This window comes from Numida meleagris, chromosome 6 (genome assembly GCF_002078875.1).
Source record: "Numida meleagris isolate 19003 breed g44 Domestic line chromosome 6, NumMel1.0, whole genome shotgun sequence".
Taxonomy (NCBI): Eukaryota; Metazoa; Chordata; class Aves; order Galliformes; family Numididae; genus Numida; species Numida meleagris.
In genome coordinates, this window is record NC_034414.1 from 46,322,292 (window position 1) to 46,339,572 (window position 17,281).

Below are 17,281 nucleotides of genomic sequence, written 5' to 3' on the forward strand. Positions count from 1 at the left end.
CCCCTTCCCGGCGTGACCACGCCCCCTATGCGGAGGGGCGGGGCTTAGCGCAACGTGCTGCCTCACACCTCTGCTGTCGCTTCCCGCGCATGCGCGCGGCGCGGCCCGGAAGGTGGCCACGTCTGCCGGAAGGTGGGCATCGCTGGGTTGGGGCTTCCCTGCGTGTGGTGGCCCTGCCTACTCTCGCCGCTCTGCCTGGGCTAGGGGTTCCCCACGTTGGGAGGAGGTGAGGCTGGGCTGTGCTGAGGCCTCCTCTGCTCCTGAGGGCCGCCGGGTGGGGAGTAGGGGGCTGGCGGCTGGGGGCAGGGGTCAGGCCCGGGCGAGGTCGGCCACCTCAGCTTCTCCTCACGGCCGCTGCGCTGCGGGCACAGGGGCATTATGGCCCCGAGTTGGGCCCTCCGCAGGCCTGCCCCTGCTGAAGGGGCCCTGTCGCGGGCTCCGAGTGCTGGAGAGGTGCGCCTCGTCCCCTGTCGTTGCCACAGGGGCACCTCACGGCAGCGGTTTGTTCTGGGGGAAGTCCCTCATTCTGACCTAGGTGATGGAATCTGCAAGTCAGGCACCTGAGGGATGTTTGTCTTGTGCATTCCTGTAATATGCATTTGGACACGTTTTCCTTCTCTACCTGGTTTTGGTTGTTGTCAGATGCAAGTAGACTTTATTTTCCGTTGCCACTGCGGGTCAGCTGACAGGCTGGATCAGCAGGTGCTGATGCTAGGAACAGATATGGTTTGATGGCAAAGCCATATGCTTTCATGCGTTTTCTTAAGAATTTGATTTGGTTTATTTTCATCAGTTATCAGAACAAAATACGAAGTTAGTAGGACAAAAGTGTTAACGTAGTTACAGCAATAATAGATGAACACAGTTTTTCAGTAACGTGTACTTCTTGCCTTCTCAATGCCTGTCTGATTTTAAATTATTCTGTCTCTTGCAGCATATGTTCCTGAAGTTTTGATGTGGAGTTAATCAGCGGACATTTATCATGTCTTGGCTTGCTGATCTGGCTGGAAAGGCAGAGGATCTTCTCAACAGAGTTGATCAAGGAGCTGCATCGGCTCTGAGCAAAAAAGATGCAGCAAGCAATGCAGTTTATGATAACAAGAATTTGGACTCTGCCAATGAATATTCTGAATTGTCCCAGCGTACTGGAGAACTGAAATATCAGACGTCATCCAAAGCAGCCTACATCTCCTCAGCAGCTGATAACATTAAAAACCAAAAGGCTACAATCTTAGCAGGAACAGCAAATGTTAAACCAGCACGTAGAACAAATTCAGAAGTTGCTTCTTCAGTTGAAAGTGTTTCCACATCCAGAGCTTCCTCGCATTTTGTGAGGAGAAAAAAGTCTGAACCTGATGATGAGTTGCTGTTTGATTTTCTCAACAGTTCTGAGAAAGAGCCTAATGGAAGGATGGACTCTAAAAAAGAGAAGAGCAAGGCACCTGTTGTTCAAAATCACTCTCGGACTTCAAGTGTTAGTTCTGTGTCTACTAGTACACAGAGTGCAAAAACTACTGAAGATAATTCTGTCAGGAGCCACAGCAATGGTAGTTTAATAACATTGAATCTAGAGATATTTTAAATCCTTGTATGTCTAGTGCAAGGCTAGGGAACGGATTTTCTGTCACTTCATGGAAGATGTAGTGGCAGCAGTATGTCAGATATGTGTAGTACAGCATGGTCCTTGCTGTTTTTCATCGCTGGAATAATCTTAGATACTACAGTAATTTGGCGAGTTATATAACTTAACACTTAAATCTTTTCTGTTCTTTATGTGCTTCATTGCTACCTTACCCTGCCTGAATCATGATGTGATGCTGCATCAGTACCCATGTGTCCCACTTGGAAGTATGGGTTCTGGTGCTGCTGCATTTGTTCCCTTGCCCAGGGCCCTTGCCTGTTGTGATGGCACATATGTGAGCAAGTGACTTTCACTACAGTTGGTCATTGGTGCTGGCAATTGCTGGCTGATGTAATGGGAGCTTCTCTCTGCTCTACTATGGAAGATGGGCAAGCTGTCAAACTTGCTTGGCTTGGACAGTGGGAAGATGAGAGTGCTGCTCTTGAGCTACAGGCATGAGAGAGTGAGATAGATAGAACTTAGTTTTTGCCAGAAGTAATGCATTGCTCTGGACACCTGAAATAGTTTCTAGTCCAAGTGGTTAAAAACTCAAGTGTCTACTGAGGAAAGTGGACCTGTTAGAAACTTTTGTACTCTGTCTGGCTCTCCAATCTATACTCTCTCCTACACCGTTGTTTCCTCTATAAAATTGAAGCAAATAGTTGTATTCCTAATAGTGCAGCTAGAATATTGTTTGTTCAGTACTTTGCTGTGCATGTACTGCACTGTGCCAGTTTTTGACTCACAGAATCATAGAATCCTTAGAGTTGGAATGGACCTTTAAAGGTCATCTAGTCCAACTCCCCTGCAGTGAACAGGGACATCCACGGCTAGATCAGGTTGCTCAGGGCTTTGTCCAGCCTGACCTTGAATATATCCTGGGATGGGTCATCCATCACATCTCTGGGCAACCTATTCCAATGCCTCACCACCCTTACTGTAAAAGACTTAACCATATTAAGTATGCTGAAAAGTTTTACGGGTAAAAAGGGGTCATTTCCTGAGAAGTAAATGTTTTTGTTTTTCTGGGTCTGTAACTTTTCGGTAACGTTTGACAGCAGTAAGTCAAGAAGTCAAATATGTTAAATTTAGCTATGTGGCATATTGTACTTTGATCACTGATGCTTGGGGAACATAGTTATTTTGCTTAGTGTGGTCCATTAAATTTTTTTCTGAAGATTTTTGAGTGTAGTTTGCATCTTGGAGCTGCCAAGTGAGGAAGCACATGATTAATATGTAGAGTTTGAGCACGCTAGTTTCGAAGTCAATTGTATGTATCAGTCATTTCAATGTTGTCTATAACAACTGTTGAAATGGATGGAATGGTCCGTTAGTTACTCATGAAAGTAATTAATGTTATAGTATGTACGTTGCCATGGATGCAATCCAGTATCTGCTATAAATGGCTAATTTCTTGCTTTGTTAGCTTCATTAGACTCTCGAGTTTTCCAGACAAAGGAATGAAGATCGATTGTCTGATAATTTCAAAATCATGTAAATTATGTAAATGAATTAAAAGGAAGGAAGCAACGCTTCTTATAAGTGTTTAAATAGGAAAGTGTTTAAATGAGAAAAGGTGGAACAAATTTTACAGTCACTGTGGTTCCTTGTTAGTATGCTGTTAGGAATTCCCAGTCTGCCCCATCTCCTTGATGAGCTCTGGCTCATGAGACCTGCTGCAGTGGCAACTAGGAAGGTGGAGCAGATTGGCTGATAATCACAGAGTGAAGTAAATGGCACTGTGACAACTAAACTGCAGTCTGGCATTGAATTTGCTGTAGTCTGTCCCCATGGATTTTCCCCAGTTATCGATCTGGGGCACATTGAATTCAGAAGTAATGGTTTTTGATTGTTTGCTTGGCTGTTCACTGCATGCAGTGTTGCTTTCTTTTAATACTGGTGCAAAACTTCCAGCTGTCTGCACGTAGCAATCAAGACTGTTAGAGTGGCTGCAGTAATTTCAAAGCACTAGTGTGTGTGCTGGGGAAGGGCTGTAGGTTCCCCCTTCCCTGCAAGTGACTTCTGTTCAGACTACATCAGGAATTCCTATATTGCTTTTTAAAAGTGATTTTTAAAAGCATATTTTGAGAGAATTGTTATTGATTCAGAATTATTAGTAAGATGAAAATTCAACTAAAGATTCTTAAAATGCTCTTTAACGTAAAGGTAACTAAAACATACAGCTTTGTGGCTGAGTTACATCTTTAGGTTTGACATCAAAATGATATTCTATTCCAATATAAGCTATTTTGATTTTTTTAAAAATTAGATTAAGTGTGTTCAACCACTGATGCAGACCTACAAATGGATAGATTAGTTCTAACTTGCATCTCTCTGTGCAGAAACTCCAGACAGCTCAGATTCTGGACTGGGAACCCAAGTGGATGGCGCGAAGGATTCATCACTAAGTGCAGTAACTAATCCTAGCCTTTCAGCTAATGATGATGTAAAATCACATGAGCTATCCAACCTTCGTCTAGAGAATCAACTGTTGCGAAATGAAGTGCAATCTTTAAATCAAGAAATGGCTTCGTTGATTCAGAGATCCAAAGAAACACAAGAAGGTATTGTAGTTTGGAAACTAAACTGTAACACACTGTGGAAATACTAGTAAACTAGAAAGCAATGCTATTTCTATGTTAGAGTTTTATATTTATAATAAAGCCTTCCTAGATAAATTAGTTGATGGTAAAAATATCAGATTTAGTATTTTTGTATGGCTATGCTAGCTTTTTTTTCAAAGCCACATGAAATGACATATAACAGATGTGAATACAAAAACAAATAATAAAATACCTGGCAAACTACTACAGTTATGCATACAGCTGAGGGACTGATTTTTTTTTTTTTGCAAAGTAACTGTATGAGCTGCAGAATTTATTCTCCATTCAAGTTTAACATGTGATCTTTGATTAAAAACAAAGTCTCAGTAAATACTCAGGTATCACTTTAACAGTGTATTTGTCTGCTGTTACTTAAGTTGATCTTATAGTCTTGTAGTGTTGAATTAGAGGTTTACAAAGGTTTGCTCACACAGGGCTATTCAACAGTAGTTCATGGCAAGGGTTAAGACAGATTGTCAGCTGCAATGTAGAATGAAAATATGTTTTGAGATCACGTGTGATTTTTTTTTTTTTTAATAGGTTATGATCTGACAGCTAAAGTCTGGCATTTGTTACTTTTTGGTAGCTCCTAAAGTTTCAGTATTGCTTCAATTTGGTTGTATTTAATTTCTTCATTTAGGAAGTGTGGTATGCACATCCTGACCACTTCAAAAACCTTGTAATGATCTATTTTTAAAAATTTCAAATAAACATTTTACTTTGTAGAGTTGAACAAATCCCGGGAAAGAGTAGAAAAGTGGAATGTTGACCATTCAAAGAATGACAGGATGGTCAGAGAGCTTCGAGCTCGAGTCGATGATCTGACGGAAGCTGTTGGTGCCAAGGATTCCCAGCTAGCTGTGCTCAAAGTACGCTTGCAAGAAGCTGATCAGCTCTTAAGTTCTCGGACAGAAGCTTTGGAAGCATTGCAGAGTGAAAAATCACGGTACTTCATAATTTCAGACTTCACAACTTTGCAAATAGTAGTAAGCTTGAAAATTCAATGTAGATAGTTTAGTCTTTAAGGATAAAAATGAATAAACTGATGTGGGGAGAGTGTATCAAAATTTGAAATACGAACGCTGAAGTTTGCTCTGAGCTCATTACACTGTAGCTGGCAGTAGAAACTGGGCAAATGAATAAGAGCAGTTAACACTTGATTACTGCAATAAATTGTAAAGAATATATTTATGCTTTTGTCAGAGACTTGAAGCTAAAGATCTGAAGAAATGTTTCTGTCTTGAAAAATACATTTGCTTATCCTCAGATGTAAAGACTTCTTTGTCTCTGTACTGGGACATGAATCTGCTATTGGATGCTGCAGAATATAGATCAGAGGGGGACTGCATGAGTTATTAGCCAACCATGTTCACTAATTTACTGGGTGAATTTTCAAGGCTGTTCCTAAAAGGTAGTCATATTTCTACCTTAAAATCATACTAGATTTCTTATTCAATTAATATCTGTATCACTCTTTCAGAATAATACAAGACCACAGTGAAGGGAGCAGTTTGCAAAATCAAGCCCTTCAAACTCTTCAGGATAGGCTGCGTGATGCAGACTCTGCACTGAAGCGAGAGCAAGAAAGTTACAAACAAATGCAGGTTAGATGGGAAGACTAAGGAGGAGTTTGACTGCTTGTGAGATCAAATCTGTGAGGTTCTAACTGCTCTCTTTTCCCCTTGACTAGTTCCTGTTCAGGGTACTAAGCTCTTGGAAAGATGTGCCTTCTGCTGCACTAAGTGTTCTTGCTATGCTAGTTTACTTTTTATGTGCTATTTTGAAAGCTTTATGATTAAATTTTTTGAGAGTTGCTGCTGAAAAGGAATTTTTTTTTCACTCATGTGAAAACATACTTTAAATTAGCAGTCAATTTAATTTTCCATGCCATGTTGTTTCTCCCTGCCCCTACAATTTTAATATGTAATCTTAAGAATGTTAGACTGGGTGGTCACTTCTGTGGTTAATGTGGAAGCTTATATTGCTAGAGACTTTATGCATTCCCCATTTAGCTAGGCCTTTATTATATATAATAACATCTGTGGAAATCCTTACTGTTTTTTTTTCTTCTTCAAACTAAGATATCTTTCTGATTGATTCATTTATTTTTGATGAGGAATAGCTTGCTTTTTGTTTACCAAACGTATGTAAACAGAAGGATCTACTTCTGGTGGCAAAGAAATGCGTATTTTTACTGAGTGCTCATTTAGTACTTCCTTAAGCTAGCAGAATTTCTTTCCACACAGCACTAATGTATATGCAAGCTGGACACAGTGGACACAAAGTGTTACTTCAATTATAGTTGCTTTTAAATTCTCTCTTTTTTTTATTTCTAGGTTAAAGTTGTGATTGTGTTTAAACACAAAGTATTGTTTCTTTATTGCTATTAGAATGAGTTTGCGGCACGTCTAAGTAAAATGGAAGCAGAACGTCAAAATTTGGCAGAAGGGATAACAGTTGCAGAAAGAAAGTATTTAGATGAGAAAAAGCGAGCTGATGAGCTTCAGCAGCAAGTCAAAGTAACTAAAAACCAGCTAGAATCTGCAAAACAGGAAATGGCAGACTATAAACAAAAAGCTACTCGCATACTCCAAGTAAGCATTTGTTTAAAGACGTTCAGTTTGATTTGTATCCTTGATTTGTCAGGATGTTGTTCTTCAAGTAATTTAATCCATTTTTTTTTCCATGTGATCTGTAATATATTTTGGGGTGAATCAATAATGATACCTGTTTAAGACAGCTACTAGTCTGCATTTTGTACCTCCTAAAATTTATGTTGATAGATTGATTTAAATAATGAAATGGAAGTTCAGGTCCTGAACTTAAAGAAAAATCCAAGTGAACCACTGCACTTACTTTATAATATCTGTCATTGTGTTCCGCATCCCAGAGTCTGATCTTAAGCAGATAGATAAGCAAATGCGACCTACAATTTATCTGCACCCAATGTTCTTGTGTCAAGAAAATTGCTCAAGTCTGAAGCATAGTGGATGCTTGTGTAAACCAAAGAAAATATTTTTATACGTTCTGAAAAGTTCTGTGTGATTAGCACTATATAAGCAATGACAAAATTACATATTTTGTGCAGAGTTATCTACTACTTCCATTATTAAAGGTATCAATGCTTATCTTTGCTAATTTGAGTTTTATTTATACAAGTTTGCAAACTGATAAAGGTAAACTTATGTGTTCAGAATAAATTAATTTCGTCTGATGACCAAGGAGAGGATTTGAATCATGTTGATGAATGCAAGAAGCATGAGATCAGAAATCAATTTCAAGCTAACGTAAGGTTAACTTTGAATAAAAAAGTTTGTTCTGTTTCCCAGAAGAGGTATTGCTGATTTGGGTTCTTGTTTGGCTTTGTTGACAGGAGAAAGGATGGACTAAATCTTTGTCTTCAATGTCTGTATTCTGTCTTCCATTAGCTGGAAGGGCAGAATTTTTATCCGTGACATGTTTAACATTCCACACGCTTCTAAAGAGAGGAGTCTGATAACGCAGACTTTCAGTACATCCCATCTTGTGACATACAGAAAATCAGAGAAATTGTCAGTAGGGAAGCATTTTCCATTTTAAAACATGTGGAGTTATTTTTGCCTTGTCTGAAAGAACAGATAAGGCAGTTCTTTTACTGTAAGTCTATATAGGAAATTTAGAGCAATTTTTTTGATGGGTTTTGTTTGAGCACTTGTGAAATAGTGCTATCAATAACATTTTGATTTTTTATTTCAGTCTAAAGAAAAGCTGATAAACAGCCTAAAAGAAGGCTCTGGTATTGAAGGTCTGGATAGCCAGACTGCAAGCACAATGGAACTAGAGGAACTGAGGCATGAACGTGACACCCAAAGAGAAGAAATACAAAAGCTAATGGGACAAATACAGCAGATGAGAACAGAGCTGCAGGTAGCTATGGTTATGTGTGCACCTATGTGTAGTTAGCCATGCACAAAAGGCTGTTCTCTTGTGCACTTTAGGGCTGTCACTTCTAATATGTATTTAAACAAGTATTAAAACCAAGCCTGCTTTTGCTCAGTTGTGGGGTAAATGCTTATAGATAACCAGTTTCTTCTCATGTCCTCTCTCCTGGTGATGGGAGGAGTATTATAGATACCATTTTCTTTTCCCACTCTACTATGCTCTCATTTCGAAATAAGTAATTCTTTCTAAACAAGCCTGGTTACTTCTGTAGATTTCACCTATATCCTTTTCTGCAAGAGCTACTACTAATCCTCAAAGCAACTGTAATCTGAGTCTGCTGTGGCATAATTGGCTCAACCCAGCAGCTGTGCACAAGCCTGCTTTGCACAATTTTAGCCTCTAGACAGCAGAAGGGAAAAAATGATCACTTGAAGGCTTCTCATGTTTACAAAATGCATTTATCTTATTGATATTATAATAAAAAAATATTCTGTATAAAATGAGCAGATGTCTCTAATTGACCTTCATTTTCATTTTTTTTTGGAATCAGCATTGGGGATGAGACTTTTTGCAGTTACCTGTGACAGACTGTAGTACTGTTTGAGTGTTAGTGAAATGGTAACATTTCTGTTCATTTCAGGACATGGAGACTCAGCAGGTAAGTGAAGCTGAGTCAGTGAGAGAGCAGCTTCAAGACCTACAAGAGCAAATAGCAGCACATAAAATGGCCAAGCAGGAGGCAGAAGCTGAACTAGAACGGCAGAAGCAGGTAAAGAATGCTTGAAAGCTGATGGGTCTTATTTTAGGTCCGTTTGTTGTCTTCGGTAAAACATTCGGCTTCATGAGAGAGTAGCTTATTTGGTATTGGGGTTATTTTTTCTTCTAGTATTCCAAGGAAATTTCCCAAATTTTAGTGAATGTCATAAGGCCAAGGTACAACCAGGACTAAGCAGTAATCCTGATTAAATAGAGATCTCAGTTGTTTTTTAAAGAATAAACAAGACCCCAGAGAGTGAACAAAATTGATCTTAAATTTTATTCAGCAGGTGAACAGTCCAGCTACAGGGATATAGTAGTAACTTGTATTTTTGTCAAGAATCTTAGACAATAATAAAGGTTACAGTTGTGTTTGCTGTGATCAAATTCTGTGTAGGATTCCGAACTACTGCATAAGACAAATTGCTAATAAAACGGTACTGGTGAATTTTGCCAGGTTGTATCATCTACTTAAGCAGTTCTGTGCTAGGAAGAGGGGAAAAAACCTCATGTATTTTGCGTGAACAAATGGAATATTAGGTAGATCAGACCAATGTTTTGCAGCCTATTAAAATTTCCTTTAAAAATAAAAAAGCTCATGTAAAGAGTATTAATAATGAGGAAAGCAGGTGAGTATACTGTATCTGCTAGGAACAATTTATCTTAGAGGATTATCTGTCCTTTCAGAAATTACATTTGAATGAGATGCTAGCAGCTTGAACTAATTAAAAGGCAGAAGTTGAGGTCTGCTCCTGATAGGTAGTTGATGGTTATTATATCAAAGCAGATGGCAGATTGTATCGTGTTACTCCTACTCTTCTGAGGGATATATTTTAATTTCTATTTCCCATTTCTAGAGATATATTTTAATATCTATGTACAGAAAAAGTGAGGTGAAGCCTAAAAAAAAGCATTATCAGTTGTTAGAGAAAATGATATTCCTTTTGATGACATATGCATATGTGTGCTTTTTAAGTAATTGTATTGATACTTAATACAACAGTGTCCCGTGCTATTTGAGAATTGCTCTAACTTGCTGTAAAGTTTCTGAGGCTGACAATGGGAAATAAGTAGGGGTTATTTCTTGTATATTGGATGACTTAAAGGAAAAATGTGATCATCTGTCTTCTGTAGTGGCTGATAGCTGAAGTGGCACACTGATTAGAAGGCTGTTGTAATTTAAAAGATATATACGGTAGGTCTTTAAGTAGGAGTTAATGCAGCCACTAAATCCTGGGAGTAAGAAAACTTACCGTTAGTTTTGCTGTTCGGTAAGTTATCTCTTGCTAATATTGCTTTTCCTTTTCCCTCTATTACGTTAATTTATCTTAAACTTCTAAGGAAGGTCTTTTGACATTCACAAAGTTAAAGATAGATATGCTAAGATTTTTTAAAATTCAAAGATACCCACTTTGTTTTATTTTTATGATTGGCCTCCTTTTAGGAACAGAGATTTCTCTCCTCTCTTCCCCCCCCCCCAGTATTTCCTAATTCTTTAAGTTACACAGTTATCATTTGAAGATAGCAATAGAATAAACAGTGAGAATACAAGGACAACAAATCATGTTCCCAGTGAAATCGTGTCAGTATTAGTAAACTAGTCTGGGCTAGTATTCCTGTTAAGTCAGTCTTCACAAGAGGATTTTATGATCTTCTAGTTTCTGACTTCATACTCAGCTTTCTTGTTGTTTCCTAATACTAGCCAGACACTTTTAGATTATATTGATTGTTAGTTTATATCTGATTATACTGTATTACCTGTTGTAATGTGTAACCTTAGATAAGAGAATGTCTTTCAAAGTACTTACATAAGTATGAAAACAAAATCTTTGATTGTGATTTATTTCATAGGAACTCCGTTATACTGAGGAAGAATTATATCGAACAAAGAATACTTTGCAAAGCAGAATAAAAGACAGAGAGGAAGAAATTCAGAAGCTCAGAAATCAGGTACTGTATTTGTATAGAAAAATAAGTATTACGTTCACTTACGAAATGATGCTGAGAATTATTAATTTGCTTTAACTATACGGAAGACACACAGGGACTACTAATGAGTTAGCATGTGCTTGTTTGCAAAACAGAGTAGAATTTTAAGGGCGGAGAGTGCAGGAAAGGAACTGTGAAACAGTAGATAGTTTAATTTTATGATTACATGTGCTTTTGTCTTCAGAGGATAACCTGGGATCCAACTAGACCTGCTGTGGTCTAAACTAAACTAAACAATGCCGTTGGTGTTTGGTCATGACTGTTTCTTCAGAGATTCTTTTAATTGTGCATAGAAATATAAGATGTCCTTCAGACTAGTTACCCACCTAGCCCACAGATAGGTTTCTGTCTTGGGTAGTGGCAATGTGAGCCTGGGCGCTGTCTTTGCTCCCTTGCGCTCTTTCAGCATCTGCAGTTTTCTTAGGCGAATTAGAGACCCTGAGTTCTGTTAGTACATTTGAGGAACTGTTCTCCTTAATTTGGTCTGATCCCTTTTGGAACATTCTGATGGTGTCAATTGTTAGCAACCTCCTTGGGCAGATTCTCCTTGTTTGTACTGAGCATTCCCTCCCTCGCTTGAAAATATTTTACGTGCTCTCTTTGTGAAGCTGGAAGTATGATGGTCTTGATTATCTTGATTGTCATGCATTTAAACTCAGCTCTGAGACATAGTATTAATTTCTGTGATCAAACTTATGTTCATACGGAAATGTTCATAGAACTAGAAGTGGAAAACACATGAATACATTTTTAAACAATGTTTTCTCCCACTGAAAGTCTTGTTTTAATAGCTGTTGAAATCGAATTTCTTCTTCATAGTGCTCACTGATGATGGTTTGGATATTATTATCCCATAGAAGTCCTGCGAATGTGGTAACTTCTTCCTGGGGGCTTAGATTTCGGGAGTGTATCAGTTTTGTAATATGTCACGTTGGTCAGATATTGAACATGTTCTGATTTTTCCTTTGCTTTGTTTTTTAGCTCACAAACAAGGCTTTAAGTAGTAGTAGTCAAACTGAATTAGAAAATCGCCTTCATCAGCTGACAGAAACACTTATTCAGAAGCAGACCATGTTAGAGAGCTTGAGCACAGAGAAAAACTCACTTGTCTATCAACTGGAACGGCTTGAGCATCAGCTGAAGGCTTTCCAAGGCAGTAGTACTAATGGGCCTTCTATTAACATGGCAGGAATTGATGGTACCGAAGGTAAATAAGGAATGATAACATTTAAAAATCTCCTTTCTGCAGTGCAGGTTTCTGTATTTCCTAATGCTTTTCTCTGAAGATCTAAGTTCATAAGGGAAAAAGAGAGGTCTGAAATTATGGTGCTTATAGCAGAGACTTTTTCAGCAGCAGTCGATATCAAAAATAGTTCAATAAAAGCTCCTTTTTGTCTGTAAACGATAAGTAAACTTAATTCAATTTAATTCTTAATACCATGGCACTAACACAGCAATCTTATTTACAAGTCCTGTCATAGGTGGAAATAAATCTGTCTTTTGGGGTTCAAGTTGAACAGAATTTCTTCCTTTATTTCTGTTTTTCTTGAAAAGCAGCGTAAGAGGTATAAAATGATGATCTAGATTTTCAGTTCTTGTCTTGCAAAAGATAGACCTTGAATTAAGTAAATCAGGAGAACGAGCAGATTGGAAATATATTTCCTTTTGGCTTGTTTTCAGTTGCACAAAGCAGTCTGAGAATCTTTTTTAAATGACGTTGATGCATGGTAAAAGTGTAAAAGTAAAATGTAAGTGTTTGGAGTATACAAGTTAGTATCAGAAGTGCTGTTTTACTGTATGAGAAATAGAAGAAAATGGAAAAAAGATGACGGTATCAAACCCATTGTTTTATGTACCTAATAATAGAATTATTATTACTTAATAGAATTCAGTACCAAGATGTCCGTTCAGTGAACTAAAATAAATTTTTGGATGTACTAAGTTGAAGAGATGCTTGATTCGATTGTAAGTTTATCAGGACTCCTCCCCTTACAACACGCTTCCCTGCCTCCAGCAAAATAGCAATAACAAATCAGATGAATCGCTATTTTTATGTTTTTTATACATATTTGTTATAAACTATAATTTACTTTTTACTTAGCCAACAACTCCAGCTGGTTGCAGACTAATGAGGTCTTTTTGGTTTCTTCCCTTCACGTAGGTGCTCGTATGCGTAATGTTCCTGTCCTTTTCAGCGACGTGGATACCAACGTGGCAGGAATGTATGGGAGAGTTCGCAAAGCTGCTAGTAGCATAGATCAGTTCAGGTAAGAGTGTGCCAAGAGAATACATCCTGTGGATTAGGAGAGGATATTTCATGGTCTGCATTCTGAATTTTCTCACTTTTGAATATATGAAGTAAAATTCAGGTCAGAAACAAACGTGGAGTTTGAGTTTGTGATTGTTAGAATGAGAGGAAGAAGAATTTACTGCTTAGTGCTGACTTGTGCATTTTGTTCTTTCTCTTGTGTAGCATTCGGCTGGGAATCTTTCTAAGGCGGTATCCTATAGCAAGAATCTTTGTAATAATTTATATGGTAAGCAAGATTTCTTTAAAGTAAGAATATAATTCAAGACTTCTATTGCCAGTTTATGAAGTACGTCTTAAACGTACTATGTAACTAACAACTCTTTGGGTTTTTTTGGTAGACTAAATAGTATTTATAAAACAACATTTTGGAATGACGTTTCTTGCCAGTTTTCAGTTTTTCTTAGTATGGAATTCTTAAGGACAGTTACATGTACCATTTAAAAGATTGTTTAAAGTGAAGTGGGAATCGAAAATAATATTGTGACCTGCATGCACTGATTTTGGAAAGTTGACTTCTTGTATGGGTTTTCTTAATATTTGGCCGTCCACTTTTGTTCAGTAATTAATAATCATGCTACTCTACTAGTTGAAAAAATAAATTATTTTTGCTAAAATTGTAGAATATTACCATAGTAGGTGATAAAAATTGATAAAATAGAAAAATTATAAAGATGCAATCAATGAAAATGAGATCCCTTCCTTTTCCACTGGAGGGCAGATGTCTGTTAGCTGAAATGAACTGTAGCAAGGTAGGTGTGCAGTCTGCCCTGACTGAAAATATTCACTGAGTCTTTGTAATGAAAGAAAATATGTTGCTTCAGAACACGTAACAATTTTTCTGAACAGAGTCTCTGAGAACAGCTGCCACCGTTTCAGTAAGTAAAGCAGAGAGATGCATGTAAATAAAGGAAATGACGAGTTTCCCCTGCAATTTTTTCTTCCAGCCTGTTAAGTACTGGAAGGAACAGGGCTGTTTAATTCCTGATTTCTTTCTTCCTACTCATGACTTAGACTTCAGAATATGTGAATAAAATGCTTTAGACTGAGACACTGAAGAATTTTACTGCCTGAGCTGCTCAGTAATGGTTGCACAGCAGCCCTGTGTTGGGCCTTGTTCAACTGAAATCTTGGCTATGACTGTTGTAATTTTAATGTTCAGGTTTTGGCTATTATTCTTCGAGGATATGTGCCTTAGGCATTGTCAGTTATCTCTCTTGTTGCACCCCAGCAAAATGTATTCTTACTGTGTAATTTCAGTGAAGTTTGACTGATGATTAACATTTCTGTAGTGTTCATAAAAATGTCACTAAACAGCCTATGTAGTAGGGAGAAGGGAAGTAAGACTCAAAGTTTTACTCTGTCTGGTGTCAGCCAGGTGGCACAGGAGTATCAGCTTACCAGTCACTCTGGGCAGGTCACGTAATGTGGTGTCTATGGGCTGGGCTGGGTATCAGGGAGAACAGCTAGATTTACTGGGGGGCATGCGTGGATGGAAAGAAGGTAGAGGGCATAAAGAAGCCTTGATTCTGTGGATTTATTTTTGCTGTTGGTGTAAAATCTAATCTAGCTTTCTGTGAATGGCTTCTTCAGCGTTTCATTAAGCATGTAAGAATTAGTTATTAGAAGTAAAAATAGTATTTTGCTTAAATATTTCTCAGTTTTGTTTTTTTTTAAACTTATGTTGGCATATTTACATTGCCATAAACAACAACTGTATGTGCTGAGTTAATTTTTACTTCTCTTTTCCCAGGCATTGCTTCATCTTTGGGTCATGATTGTTCTGCTTACTTACAGTCCAGAAATGCATCACGATAGCCCCAGTGGCAGATAGACTGAGACACGACCGTATGCTGTGCTAATGTAATTTGGATTGGCAGTGTATTTAGGATCATCAGTCCAGATATATCAGCAAATTTCCTCGTGGTGTTTACAAAGAATGAAAACCATCATGCCTGATTTATCACTACTTTTTAAATACACGTATAATACTACGTAGCTTTACCGATTTACCTAAAAGAGCATCACTTTCCTGGTGAAATAAACATATTAAGTTAAGCTAAGTTTAGCCTTTACGTTTTACGTAAACCTTCTCATGGTTAGTGTAAAAGATTAGCTTGCATCTGTAGAGATATGCAAGGATTTCTGAAGTTACAGATAAACAAGGTACAAACTATTTTAGGTAATACAGGATGTGGGCTATGGTCAGATAGCAGCCTGTACTTAGCAATTACATAAACTTTATTCTTTCTGGGTTTCTTTCAGTCCTATTTTGCACTTCTGTTTTTAACTTTGTAAATAGCAGGCTTTTCCTTAACTTGTTAAACTGAAAAAAAATGACTGGATCGGTGCAATATCTTTTTGTAAATACATTGAAAAATAAAATATTATACATTCTTCTTAGCTTTGTACTTCTAGTGCAACAGATGTATTCCTCTCAGCTGAATGGTGGGGCTGCCTATTTAAATGTTGGTACCAGAGCTTTATCAGAGAGAGACAAACGGAGACAAAGGAAGGTTCAAACTCTTGAGGGAAAATGGTATTTCCTTTTCCACTTGGGATTTATGTATTTTAACGACATTTTCTTGTATACCTCTTATTGCTATATGTCTTAATCTTATATTCACTGAAATATTTATTTTCTGTAACTTTAGATACCTAAATTAAACTATTTCCGTGATTTTTGTATAATGTCAAAAAATTATCATGTCTACGCACTTACCAAATGTACTAATAAACACACCTTATCAAATCCTTATTGAAAAAACCATAAAATCAGTCCAAACCTACTCTAAGGGTTCTGTCATTAGGCGGTGGCCTCCTTAACTATCAATTCTTGATATAGTAGTACCACAATACAAGGTCACTTTGCGTGGTGCTCAAAGCTGAGTAATGCGAGGATGACTGATTTGTCACTGTGATGAGTATAGTTCAGCCCTCACGTGACTTGCACGTGCTAAGCCTTGGTCCTGTACACAGAGCCTGTCATGCTGTCTCCTATGGAAATGTTATGGCGGAAAAATGCCTGATTCAGATCCTGCAGAGAAACTGGAATATTTTGATGGGCTAAGTAATAAAAGAGAGAATTTTCAAAAAAGGTGTCCCTACCCTCTGTGATATTTGCTGCGCTTTTCTCTTTCCCTGCTGCCTGCTTTCAGTTCTGATGCAAAAGCTGGTCTCGGACGTTGGGAAGAGTGGATTGCTATAGAAGGAAGTCAGGTATGGACATTTGTAAAAACCTTTTTCTGCATATGTAGGGTTTTTTTGTGGCTTGTTTTTTTTCTCCTTCATAAATTATATACAGCAATCTTTACTGCTTTTTTTCCCCTACTTGTGAAAGAGGAGCATAGCACTTTGAGGGCACTACCTGGTGTGATGTTACCAATCCAAGTGAATCAGGATGTTCCCACCTTGTGGGAAAGCTGGCAGTTGGCAGGAATTGTTGTTGCCAGAATTCCTTTCCAGACAAAGGGCTGCTCAGTGTGGAGGACTATATGAGATGAGAAAACACGCTTACTTGCACCACTAAAAGCTATGCTTGTGTAAGTATACACCTTCAGAGCTCTGTCTAAATCGTAAAGAACTACGAAAAGCCATTATGATTGCGTTAACTGCTTCAGTTACACAGGAAATACAGAGGACTACTTCTTGATGCTTTTGTTTAAATAGTGGTTTTTTTCCCCCATAGTTCATTTTAATGAGCTGCACGTGGTGCAGTACCAGAGCATACAAGACCCTGTAATGGAACCCCCCTGTATATAAATGTCAATTTTTAAGTCGAAGGGTGAGAATGCTTCCTGCCTGGGATTACAGCCCGTCCCTGACGTCACCTGCCGGCTGAGCGTGCTGGGACACCAGGTCAGAGGTGGCATAAGGCCAGCAGCCGGCACTCCTAATGGTGTCAGGAGGCTGCCTGCCTGAGCAGATGGCTTTGGCATGAACAAGGAGCTTCTGTTAGCCTGCGTCTTAAGTGATAGAAGGATATTCCAAGCATTGAGTCTTATTTAGAATGGGACTATCATGTTATGGTGCGCTTAACCCTCCGTGACTTCATAGACCCGATCCTTGAGCTTCGATTGCTGT

General features: G+C 38.2%; 1 protein-coding gene across 2 annotated transcripts; it reads left to right on the forward strand.

Annotated features, from left to right (window-relative positions):
• Positions 19-15,899, forward strand: GOLGA5 (golgin A5). 2 transcript variants are annotated; one of them, XM_021402582.1, is made up of 13 exons: positions 19-132; positions 935-1,547; positions 3,964-4,185; positions 4,951-5,170; positions 5,705-5,828; positions 6,615-6,818; positions 7,960-8,130; positions 8,786-8,914; positions 10,753-10,851; positions 11,872-12,097; positions 13,052-13,157; positions 13,364-13,427; positions 14,952-15,899. In XM_021402582.1, the coding sequence occupies exons 2-13, from the start codon at positions 983-985 to the stop codon at positions 15,030-15,032; spliced, it is 2,211 nt and encodes a 736-aa protein (XP_021258257.1). In that variant the 5' UTR covers positions 19-132; positions 935-982; the 3' UTR covers positions 15,033-15,899. The 2 variants fall into 2 exon arrangements, with proteins under 2 accessions (XP_021258257.1, XP_021258256.1); XM_021402581.1 differs by having other exon boundaries at positions 77-226.

Coding starts and splice junctions, on each gene's coding strand:
- GOLGA5 (XM_021402582.1), top strand. CDS start 983: ATGTCTTGGCTTGCTGATCTGGCTGGAAAGGCAGAGGATCTTCTCAAC. Junction 4,186..4,950: donor ATCCAAAGAAACACAAGAAG/GTATTGTAGTTT, acceptor TTTACTTTGTAG/AGTTGAACAAATCCCGGGAA. Junction 12,098..13,051: donor AGGAATTGATGGTACCGAAG/GTAAATAAGGAA, acceptor CCCTTCACGTAG/GTGCTCGTATGCGTAATGTT.